Source organism: Oncorhynchus tshawytscha, linkage group LG18, assembly GCF_018296145.1.
Source record: "Oncorhynchus tshawytscha isolate Ot180627B linkage group LG18, Otsh_v2.0, whole genome shotgun sequence".
In the NCBI taxonomy this organism is placed as follows: Eukaryota; Metazoa; Chordata; class Actinopteri; order Salmoniformes; family Salmonidae; genus Oncorhynchus; species Oncorhynchus tshawytscha.
The window spans coordinates 2,122,976-2,135,569 of record NC_056446.1 but is presented as its reverse complement, the minus strand read 5'-3'; the positions used below and the strand labels follow the sequence as shown (position 1 = coordinate 2,135,569).

Here is a 12,594-nt window from a genome sequence, read left to right as displayed (position 1 = left end):
ACATCAGCAAATCGCGCGCCCACACGAGGCCATACAAGTGGTCTGCGATTGTAAGGCCAGTTGGATGTACTGCCAAACAAAAAAACGGAGGTGGCTTATGGTAGAGAAATGAACATTCAAGTCTCGCAACAGCTTGGGTGGACATTACTGCAGTCAGCATACCAATTGCATGCTCCCACATTTTAGTGGCCTTTTATTGTCCCAACACAAGGTACACCTGTGCAATGATCATGCTGTTTAATCAGCTTCTCAGGTGGATGGATTACCATGGCAAAGGATAAATGCTCACTAACTGGGATGTAAACTAATTTGTGCATAAAAATTGAGAGAAATTAGCTTTGTGCATTTTGAACATTTCTGCGATCTTTAATTTCAAGTCAAGATACATGGGACCCACACTTTACATGTTGCGTTTATATTTCTGTTCAGTGTGCGTCTACGTAGCCAGGATGCTCACCGTCGCTCTTGCCCTCCTGCATGGGGTAAGAGTTGTAGAAGAGGCCCTTGCCGTCGTGGGTCCAGGACATGCAGCTGAACTTAACCCTCTCTAGTTTGTCCTTGAGGGCGACAGCCCCCTCCACCTGCAGGAAGTGCATCTCCACCCAGTCCGAGCCGCTGGCGCTGGTACCATACGCCAGGTATTCGCCATCCTCCGAGAACGCATAGCCTGAGGATTGACAGAACCTGATTTAAAGCCTTTATTTAACCAAGTAAGACTTTTATAGTGAAGACATAACAGGAGACACTGGAGAGCAGGGTCACAATGAGTTAACCTATGCCAAGATTCCCCGACTTACGGTCCACAGACAATTTGGTCGACAGGTGAAGTTCTCTCGACATACAGTACCAGTCAGAAGTTTGGACACACCTACTCATTACAGGGTTTCTTTACTTCTACAATGTAGAATAATAGTGAAGATAAACACTATGAAACATATGGAATCATGTAGTAAACAAAAAAGTGTTAAATCTTTTTTTTATTTTTTTATCTTCAAAGTAGCCACCCTTTGCCTTGATGTCAGCTTTGCAGACTTGGCACTCGCTCAACCAGCTTCATGAGGTAGTCACCTGGAACGCATTTCAATTAAGAGTGTGCCTTGTTAAAATTACATTTGTGGAATTTCTTTCCTTAATGTGTTTGAGCCAAATCAGTTGTGTTGTGACAAGGTAGGGTAGTATACAGAAGATAACCCTATTTGGTAAAAGACCAAGTCCAAATTTAGGCAAGAACAGCTCAAATAAGCAAAGAGAAATGACAGTCAAGCATTACTTTAAGACATTAAAGGTCAGTCAATCTGGAAAATTAAGAACTTTGAAAGTTTCTTCAAGTGCAGTCGCAAAAACCATCAGGCGCTATGAAACTGGCTCTCATGAGGAATGCCACAGGAAAGGAAGACACAGAGTTACCTCTCATTAGAGTTGCCAGCCTCAGAAATCAAAGCCCAAATAATTGCTTCACAGAGTTCAAGTAACAGACACAACATTAACTGTTCAGAGGAGACTGCATGAATCAGGTCTTCATGGTTGAATTGCTGCAAAGAAACCACTACTAAAGGACACCAATAAGAAGAAGAGAGTTGCCTGGGCCAAGAAACACGAGCAATGGATATTAGACTGGTGGAAATCTGTCCTTTGTTCTGATGAGTCCAAATTTGATTTTAGGTTCCAACCGCCATGTCTTTCTGAGACACAGAGTAGGTGAACGGATGATCTCCACATGTGTGGTTCCACCGTGAAGCATGGAGGTGGTGGTGTGATGGCGTGTGGGTGATTTGCTGGTGGAACTGTCAGTGATTGATTTAGAATTCAAGGCACACTTAACCAGCATTGATACCACAGCATTCTGCATCGATATATCATCCCATCTGGCTTGTGCTTATCATTTGTTTTACAACAGGACAATGACCAAACACACCTCCAGGCTGTGTAAGGGCTATTTGAACAAGAAGGAGAGTGATGAAGTGCTGCATCAGATGACCTGGCCTCCACAATCACCCAAACTCAACCCAATTGAGATGGTTTGGGATGAGTTGGACCGCAGAGTGAAGGAAAAGCATGCCAGGTGAAGCTGGTTGAGAAAATGCCAAGAGTGTGCTAAGCTGTCATCAAGGCAAAGGGTAGCTACTTTGAAGAAACTTAAATAAATATTTTACCTACTACATTTATTTTGGTTACTACATGATTCCATGTGTTATTTCATAGCTGATGTCTTAACTGTTATTCTACAATGTTAAAAATGGTAACAAAAAAACAAAAAAAAACCTGGAATGATGTCCAAACCTTTGACTGGTACTATAACACACACACACACACACACACACACACACACACACACACACACACACACACTGCATTCGGAAAGTATTTAGACCCTTGGCTTTTTCCACATTTTGTTACATTATAGCCTTATAAAATTAATGAAATGTTTCTCGTCACACTAGACACAATACCCCATAATGACAAAGTGAACAGGTTTAGATATTATTGCAAAAGTATTAAATTTAAAAAAACAGAAATAACTTATTTACATAAGTATTCATACCCTTTGGTATGAATATCAAATTGGAGCTGAGGTGAGCTCAAATATCGATGTTTTGTTCCCCGAGCCACTTAGTTATCACTTTTGCCTTATGGCAAGGTGCTCCATCATGCTGGAAAAAGCTTTGTTCGTCACCAAACTGTTCCTGGATGGTTGGGAGAAGTTGCTCTCGGAGGATGTGTTGGTACCATTCTTTATTCATGGCTGTGTTCTTAGGCAAAATTGTGAGTGAGCCCACTCCCTTGGCTGAGAAGCAACCCCACACATGAACGGTCTCAGGATGCTTTACTGTTGGCATGACACAGGACTGATGGTAGCGCTCACCTTGTCTTCTCCGGACAAGCTTTTTTCTGGATGCCCCAGACAATCGGAAAGGGGATTCATCAGAGAAAATTACTTTACTCCTGTCCTCAGCAGTCCAATCCCTGTACCTTTTGCAGAATATCAGTCTGTCTGGCTGAGAAGCAACCCCACACATGAACGGTCTCAGGATGCTTTACTGTTGGCATGACACAGGACTGATGGTAGCACTCACCTCGTCTTCTCCGGACAAGCTTTTTTTCGGATGCCCCAAACAATTGAGAAAATGACTTTACCCCAGTCCTCAGCAGTCCAATCCCTGTACCTTTTGCAGAATATCAGTCTGTCCATTATGTTTTTCCTGGAGAGAAAATGACTTTACCCCAGTCCTCAGCAGTCCAATCCCTGTACCTTTTGCAGAATATCAGTCTGTCCATTATGTTTATCCTGCAGAGAAGTGGCTTCTTTGCTGCCCTTCATGACACCAGGCCATCCTTCAAAAATGTTTCACCTCACTGTGCGTGCAGATGCACTCACACCTGCCTGCTGCCATTCCTGAGCAAGCTCTGTTCAGGTGGAGCCCCAATCCAGCAGCTGAATCAACTTAAGGAGACGGTCCTGGCGCTTGCTGGACTTTCTTGGGCGCACTGAAGCCTTCTTCACAACAATTGAACTGCTCTCCTTGAAGTTCTTGATGATCCGATAAATGGTTGAATAGGTGCAATCTTACTGGCAGCAATATCCTTGCCTGTGAAGCCCTTTCTGTGCAAAGCAATGATGACGGCACGTGTTTCCTTGCAGCTAACCATGTTTGACAGAGGAAGAACAGTGATTCTAAGCACCACCCTCCTTTTGAAGCTTCCAGTCTGTTATTCAAACTCAATTAGCATGACAGAGTGATCTCCAGTCTTGTCCTCATCAACACTCACACCTGTGTCAACGAGAGAATCACTGACATAATGTCAGCTGGTCCTTTTGTGGCAGGGCTGAAATGCAGTGGAAATGTTTTTTGGGGATTCAGTTCATTTGCATGACAAAGAGGGGCTTGGCAATTAATTGCAAATAATTTGATCACTCTTCATAACATTCTGGAGTATATGCAAATTGTCATCATACAAACTGAGGCAGCAGACTTTGTGAAAATGAATATTTGTGTCATTCTCAACTTTTGGCCACGACTGTACACACAATACCATATAATGAAGTGAAAACTATTTTTTTTTCTCCAAATGTCGCAAATGTATTACATAAAATACAGAAATCTAATTTACGTAACTATTCACACCCCTGAGTCAATACTTCATATAAGCAACTTTGGCAGTGAATATAGCTGTTAGGCTATCATGTTTTAGTCCAAGAGATTTCCACACCTGGATTGTGCAACATTTGCCCATTATTATTTTTAAAATACTTAAAGCTCTGTCAAATTGGTTGTTGATCATTGCTAGACAACCATTTTCAGGTCATTCCAAAGATTTCAGAAGATTTAAGTCAGAATTGTAACTCGGCCACTCAGGAACATTCAGGGTCTTGTGGTAAGCAACTCCAGTGTAGATTTGGCCTTGTGTTTTAGGTTATTGTCCTGCTAAAAGGTGAATACATCTCCCACTGTCTGGTGAAAAGCAGACAACCAGGTTTTCCTTTAGGATTTTGCCTGTGCTTAGCTCCATTCTGAAAAACTCCCTAGTCCTTAATGATTACAAGCACACCCATATGATGCAGCTACCACAACTCTTGAAAATATGGAGAGTGGTACTCAGTAACGTGTTGTATTGGATTTGCCCCAAACATAACACTTTGTATTCAGGACAAAAAGTGAATTGCTTTGCCACATATTTTGCAGTATTACTTTCAGTGCCTTGCTGTAAACAGGATGCGTGCTTTGGAATATTTATTATGTACAGGCTTTCTTTTCACTGTCAATTAGGTTAGTGTTGTGGAGCAATTACAATGTTGTTGATCCATCTTCAGTTTTATCCCATCACAGCCATTAAACTCTGTTTTAAAGTCAGCATTGGCCAAACTGAAATCCCTGAGCGGTTTCCTTCCTCCCTGGCAACTGAGTTAGGAAGGACGCCTGTATCGTTGTATTGACTAGGTGTATTGATACATCATCCAACGTGTAATTAATATTTCACCATACTCAACTTCACTGCTCAAATGAGGGACCTTACATAATTTAGTGTGTTGGGTACAGAGATGTTACTGCATGTTACTATTACTGCACAAATACTGAGTCCATGCAACTTGTGACTTTAGGCAATGTTTACTCCTGAAGTTATATAAGCCTGCCATAACAAAAGGGGTTGAATACTTATTAACTCAAGAGATTTCAGCTTTTCATTTTTAATTAACTTGTAAAAATGTCCAAAAACATAATTCCACTTTGACATTATGGGGTATTGGGTGTAGGCCAGTGACAAATCTCAAATTAATCCATTTTAAATTCAGGCAAAACAAAATGTGGAAAAAGTCAAGGGGTGTGAATACTTTCTGAATACACATCATATAGCCTTGCATGTCCGGCTAGACAACATAGTACACAGTCAGTGACACACATTGATTGTTAATAGAGAATACAGTGCCTTGCGAAAGTATTCGGCCCCCTTGAACTTTGCGACCTTTTGCCACATTTCAGGCTTCAAACATAAAGATATAAAACTGTATTTTTTTGTGAAGAATCAACAACAAGTGGGACACAATCATGAAGTGGAACGACATTTATTGGATATTTCAAAAACATTTTACAAATCAAAAACTGAAAAATTGGGCGTGCAAAATTATTCAACCCCTTTACTTTCAGTGCAGCAAACTCTCTCCAGAAGTTCAGTGAGGATCTCTGAATGATCCAATGTTGACCTAAATGACTAATGATGATAAATACAATCCACCTGTGTGTAATCAAGTCTCCGTATAAATGCACCTGCACTGTGATAGTCTCAGAGGTCCGTTAAAAGCGCAGAGAGCATCATGAAGAACAAGGAACACACCAGGCAGGTCCGAGATACTGTTGTGAAGAAGTTTAAAGCCGGATTTGGATACAAAAAGATTTCCCAAGCTTTAAACATCCCAAGGAGCACTGTGCAAGCGATAATATTGAAATGGAAGGAGTATCAGACCACTGCAAATCTACCAAGACCTGGCCGTCCCTCTAAACTTTCAGCTCATACAAGGAGAAGACTGATCAGAGATGCAGCCAAGAGGCCCATGATCACTCTGGATGAACTGCAGAGATCTACAGCTGAGGTGGGAGACTCTGTCCATAGGACAACAATCAGTCGTATATTGCACAAATCTGACCTTTATGGAAGAGTGGCAAGAAGAAAGCCATTTTTAAAGATATCCATAAAAAGTGTTGTTTAAAGTTTGCCACAAGCCACCTGGGAGACACACCAAACATGTGGAAGAAGGTGCTCTGGTCAGATGAAACCAAAATTGAACTTTTTGGCAACAATGCAAAACGTTATGTTTGGCGTAAAAGCAACACAGCTCATCACCCTGAACACACCATCCCCACTGTCAAAAATGGTGGTGGCAGCATCATGGTTTGGGCCTGCTTTTCTTCAGCAGGGACAGGGAAGATGGTTAAAATTGATGGGAAGATGGATGGAGCCAAATACAGGACCATTCTGGAAGAAGACCTGATGGAGTCTGCAAAAGACCTGAGACTGAGATGGAGATTTGTCTTCCAACAAGACAATGATCCAAAACATAAAGCAAAATCTACAATGGAATGCTTCAAAAATAAACATATCCAGGTGTTAGAATGGCCAAATCAAAGTCCAGACCTGAATCCAATCGAGAATCTGTGGAAAGAACTGAAAACTGCTGTTCACAAATGCTCTCCATCCAACCTCACTGAGCTCGAGCTGTTTTGCATGGAGGAATGGGAAAAAATGTCAGTCTCTCGATGTGCAAAACTGATAGAGACATACCCCAAGCGACTTACAGCTGTAATCGCAGCATTATTCAGCCCCCTTAAGTATTAACTTAAGGGGGCTGAATAATTTTGCTTGGCCAATTTTTCAGTTTTTGATTTGTTAAAAAAGTTTGAAATATCCAATAAATGTCGTTCCACTTCATGATTGTGTCCCACTTGTTGTTGATTCTTCACAAAAAAATACAGTTTTATATCTTTATGTTTGAAGCCTGAAATGTGGCAAAAGGTCGCAAAGTTCAAGGGGGCCGAATACTTTCGCAAGGCACTGTATATCATGAAGACAATAGCCATCTGTGTAGTATTGTCAATAAAGAAAGTATTCTACACAAATGTGTTTTAAATATTAATATTGTTTGTACACATTTCAGTCTCCCACCTTGTAAAGCAACAGTCCCGTCCTCAGAGAAAGTGTTTGGGTCCAGAAAGACTGTTGGTTCTGCCTCCAGGCTCTCCTGAACATACATCACACTCTGGTTCTGGAGACCCGTGTTATAGAAGTGGAAATACCTGCAGAGGGGGCCAGGAATGTGAGCCAGACATCAATAGAACCGCACTACCCAGTATTCCAAGAGACAAGTCCCCCTGAGCCTCTCAGGGCGTTGTCACACAGTTTTGAGCTACAGTTCGAATCAGAGATCGCCTACTTGTTATTTTGTATTATTTACATTTTAGTCTGGTAGGTTTCACATTAGAAATGTTAGTTGGTTTGACATTTTGGCAAACACCACGTGTCCATGCATGTCTTTTGTTAATCCATGTATGATTATCATGAAGCATCACTTGTGTCCCAATCTTCATATTACTTTCACTTTGATCTTTCAACATGCAGCAGGAAACAGAGAAATAGATGCTCCAACTCCGACGTGAATAGGCTATATTCAAAAGCCTATAACCCCGGTATAGCCCTCGTCTCCCCTAATCTGCATAGGATGCTCTCAAATGCGCTGCTACTCACAGAATGTTTCAGGGATCTCAAGTTATGATGCTGTGTGTATTTCGTCAAATGCTCGCAGTCAAACAACCAATAATAGCGCTCGACTCTGGTTATTTTTCTTTCTCACCTGCAGCGAAGTGCACCAGGGTTGGAATTGAAATCGGACCACTACTACCCTTTTTGAGGGAACCATGGTGGATTGTTTAGTGCGTTTCTGAGTGCAGTGTTCACACCAGTCCAAACAAAGCAAAATAAGGGGGTAAGAGCTCTGAACAAAAATGCACCAAACCAATTTGATGGAAAGCCACCTTCAAGGAGCAGCTAGATCGTGTTCACAAGAAACCAAACTGGGAGGACCTACTTGGGGTGTAGTCATTATTTTTCTTAACGAAAAACATTTTGAAGCAGAATCATTTTTCTATTTGACAAATGCAGCTAGGTCCCTGCGCCATTTGATAGTTTGCGTCTGTTGGGTTTCTAGTGAATAAACCTCTGGAGCTGTCCAATAAGAAATGCTCATTTTTCTTTTTCTGTTGCAGAACATTTAAGACATTTTCTGTTACATGCCCTAATGAACATGACCCTGTGTTTTTGGGTGCAGCAAAAGTCCTCAAAACTCCCACACCTTGACCTAGCCAGCAGATCCGACCTGCTTGCTTACAGATGCACTAGGGTCGGAATGACTGCTGTGGACATTTTTCCAGAAAACTAACAGTCATTCAATATTTTCAGTGTAACAGTTGGGATAATGAGACACCTTTCTCACCCCTGGAATGAGGGACATTTTCCAAGCCATATCTGCAGTTTCTTAATTTACAAAGGATGGCTGTCTGACCCTAGTGTAGCTGTAAGCAAGCGGGTCAGATGTGCTCGCTAACCTTGACCCAACCCTACTCCTCTCACCTACTCCCCCTCTTGAAGGGGCAGCTGTATTTGGGGTAGTCGTAGAGCTCCGTCATGCGCTCCTTGAACAGGTCTCGCACCTCACAGCGCTCCAAGTAGGGCAGTGTCAGCTGGTTCTGAGCATTGACAAAAGCCTGGGAAGAAACAAGACATATCAACATCAATGCAATGACCACTAATTCACAGGTGGTGGTGCTGGTTGCAACCTTACCTACTGTGTCAGTAGCCTATGTCAATACCTGTTGGACATTTTTGGTAGATGTGCTGAGTTGGTGTCTCAAATTCAATTTAAATTTTTTCCCCCCCTTGATTGTGGGGAGGAGTTGGCAGTGGCACATTCTACAGTGATCAACTCAGCTAACTTTATTATCCCTTGATAAAAGTAATAACATACAAATTAATGTGAATTTCATCAGAATTGAAAATATTGACCCCGACTAAGGACTCCCTGACCGAAATCAACTGGTAACGTTGCGATAACATTCCTTCAACCAGTGTTGAATGAATGGCAAATGGGCGTTTACCTGCGTCTTTTCGCTGTCTGGGTCTTCCAGCCAACTGTACGGGTCTGGAATCTTATTGCCATGGTAGTCGTCCACCTGTGAGAAATAACAGGCAGGTGAAATCCATCATGTGCGGCAGCAGTCACCCAACAACTTTGATCATTTGCTGCTGGATGTTATGCGATAACATGACAGCGCTAAGGTTAGCTTGCTAGCTAGCCAGCCTATGCAAAAGCTTTGCTAGCAGCTAGCTAACATGAGACAAAGCCAACAAAAGCCGAACGAAGCCGAGCTAACGTTAGCTGGCTGGCTGGCTGACTCATTCATTCGAGGTTTGGTTATCCATGTCGGTAACATTAGCCTACAAGCTAACAGTTAGCTAGCCGATGTTCATTTGTTAGCTCGCGAACTCGGTTCATAGCTAACAATGTGCATGTGTTCAAATGCCAACTAATTTTAGTAGCCTCAAACTATCTAAATAAACAAAGACCGCTAGCTAGTTAGCAAGTACCGGTACATGGCAAGCTAGCAAGTGGCTAGCTCCTCCCCATTGCCTTGGAAGCGACATGACAAGCTAGCCTGTTACTTACAACTGCCTCGTCACGGTAAGCATTTGGGTATTGGAAAGACATTTTAGAAGTGACTGTTCTTGAATTCCGTAATAAGAAAAGTTGTGTCAAAGACTTAAATAATTGTTTGGATATGACTTTCTGGACCCGTCCAAACATCAACTTCTTCTTAAAATGTCTTACTCTTCTTCAAGGATTTATTGACAGACTACATCCCAAAAGGTGTATTGCCGCCACCTATTGGGTGGGGTAAAAATTAAAATACTCTTAACAAAAATATATACAAAATAATAATAAAATAACAAAAAATTATAATTTCCACATATTATCCTCAATGTACTCCTTCACTTAGTCAAATGTACTCAGATCCCTACACAGGCTCTGGGGCCTGAGAGGGGGAAGCATCTTCAAATCAAAGTTTATTTGTCACGTGCGCCGAATACAACAGGTGTAGACCTTACAGTGAAATGCTTACTTACAGGCTCTAACCAATAGTGCGGGGGAAAAAAGGTATGTGTGTGTGTGTGTGTGTGTGTGTGTGTAAGTAAAATCAATAAAACAACAGTAAAAATACATTTGAAAATAAGAGTAGCAAGGCTATGTACAGACACCAGTTAGTCAGGCTGATTGAGGTAGTATGTACATGTAGATATGGTTAAAGTGACTAAGCATATATGATGAACAGAGAGTAGCAGTAGCATAAAGTGGGGTTGGTGGGTGGTGGGTAGCGGGACACAATGCAGATAGCCCAGTTAGCCTATGTGCGGGAGCACTGGTTGGTCGGGCCAATTGAGGTAGTATGTACATGGATGTATGGTTAAAATGACTATGCATATAAGATAAACAGAGAGTAGCAGCAGCGTAGCAGCAGGGGTTGAGGGGGGGCACACACTGGTTGGTCGGGCCAATTGAGGTAGTTTATACATGGATGTATGGTTAAAATGACTATGCATATAAGATAAACAGAGAGTAGCAGCAGCGTAGCAGCAGGGGTTGGGGGTGGCACACTATGCAAATAGTAACCATTTGGTTACCTGTTCAGGAGTCTTATGGCTTGGGGGTAAAAACTGTTGAGAAGTATTTTTGTCCTAGACTTGGCAATCCGGTACAGCTTGCCATGCGGTAGTAGAGAGAACAGTCTATGACTGGGGTGGCTGGGGTCTTTGACAATTTTTTGGGCCTTCCTCTGACACCGCCTGGTGTAAAGGTCCTGGATTGCAGGCAGCTTTGCCCCAGTGATGTATTGGGCCGTACGCACCACCCTCTGAAGTGCCTTGCGGTCAGAGGCCTAGCAATTGCCATACCAGACAGTGATGCAACCGGTCAGAATGCTCTCGATGTTGCAGCTGTAGAACCTTTTGAGGATCTCAGGACCCATGCCAAATCTTTTTAGTTTCCTGAGGGGGAATAGGCTTTGTCGTGCCCTCTTCACGACTGGTGTGTTTGGACCATTCTAATTTGTTGGTGATGTGGACACCAAGGAATTTGAAGCTCTCAACCTGCTCCACTACAGCCCCGTCGATGAGAATGGGGACATGCTCGGTGCTCCTTTTCCTGTAGTCCACAATCATCTCCTTAGTCTTGGTTACGTTGAGGGATAGGTTGTTATTCTGGCACCACCCGGCCAGGTCTCTGACCTCCTCCCTATAGGGTGTCTCGGCGTTGTCAGTGATCAGGCCTACCACTGTTTTGTCGTCAGGAGGGGACTCAGCACGCACCCCTGGGGAGCTCCAGTGTTGAGGATCAACACAAGTTGGTGAAAAAATGTGTAGGTGGCAGGGCCTATAGCTTCCTATGGATGCAAACTTTTTTAAACCAAGGGTAATTGTTGCAAATCACGAGAGAGGGTATGAACCAAAATTTGGGACCTCTAGCACCTCAGGAAGTATTTTTAATCATTTTTTGAAAAATTCAGAAATTGATTGAAAAAGTGACAGTCCCCACTTTTTCCTTTCGCTCCAGAGACTAAGTCCAGCTGTGGGCCTGGTGATTGGATGGGTTACCAGGCCCATATTTTAACAATGCTTTTTAATCCATTTAGGGGGGATCCAGACCTCCATGCCCGCTATGGGAGCACCCCACTAGGGGCCCAAATCAATGGGGGCTGCCCCTAGTGATTTATGGAGTTTTTTTTTTAAATCTTCAGAAAAATGACTAAGTCCACAGGCATCTGGTATTATTTTTGGGTTACCAAGCCCAAATTTTCATAATGGTTTTAAATGCATTTAGGAGGGTTCCAGACCTCCATGCCCGCTATGGGAGCACCCGGCTGGCATTATGAGGCAAATTAAGGTACCAGTAGTGCCTTGCCTGTGTTTCAAGGGAATGGCACATATGGCTGGCCACGGATCCACGGTCTGTAACCAAATCTTGATTTAAGTTCATTGTAGCAACGCTTCGTCGAAGTGTACCGAAAGTCACTTTACTTCCAATTCCAAACTTGGCAAATATCTGGCCCACATCCTGTTGTACATCCTATTGTGCGTTTTTCCGCAGGACGTGAAAAATAATGCTTCTTAGTCTGAGCAGATTCCACTCAGATGAGGCCTGATCTGATGGAATTGTTTAAGCCACGTGTATTCCTCCTCCGATATCACAATTATGCACTCCCTGAAGCTATAGTTCGTTTTGTGACTTGCAACACAGAACTGAAACCCCCCACTTTCCTGGGTTACTTACAGAAAATTAATCTCACCTAACATCGTCACTAGGGATCATCTAGTGCCATTAAATACGTCCAACCTGCTGGTCATGAGAGCCGCAAACCTAAGTCTGTCAGAGCAAGTTGCTCGAACCTCCAGTCTGCTGAGAACCGAAGGAATAGCTTGAGCACTGAGCTCGACAAACCGCCTTAACTCTGCAGCGCTGAGCACCTCGTCTCTGAGCACCTCTTCCTCCCCTTCCTC

At 42.8% G+C, this 12,594-nt stretch overlaps 1 protein-coding gene across 1 annotated transcript in view; it reads right to left on the bottom strand.

Annotated features, from left to right (window-relative positions):
* Nucleotides 1-9,888, bottom strand: part of LOC112217390 (prolyl endopeptidase) — a 58,995-nt gene extending 49,107 nt beyond the window's left edge. Inside the window, exons 1-5 of the mRNA XM_024377621.1 lie at nucleotides 9,710-9,888; nucleotides 9,141-9,215; nucleotides 8,617-8,750; nucleotides 7,156-7,286; nucleotides 458-667 (exon numbers count right to left, since the gene is read on the bottom strand). Of these exons, the coding sequence (XP_024233389.1) occupies nucleotides 458-667; nucleotides 7,156-7,286; nucleotides 8,617-8,750; nucleotides 9,141-9,215; nucleotides 9,710-9,847 (688 nt within the window). The 5' untranslated portion in view covers nucleotides 9,848-9,888. The remainder of the gene's footprint in view (nucleotides 1-457; nucleotides 668-7,155; nucleotides 7,287-8,616; nucleotides 8,751-9,140; nucleotides 9,216-9,709) is intronic.
* Nucleotides 9,889-12,594: the final 2,706 nt, after the last annotated feature.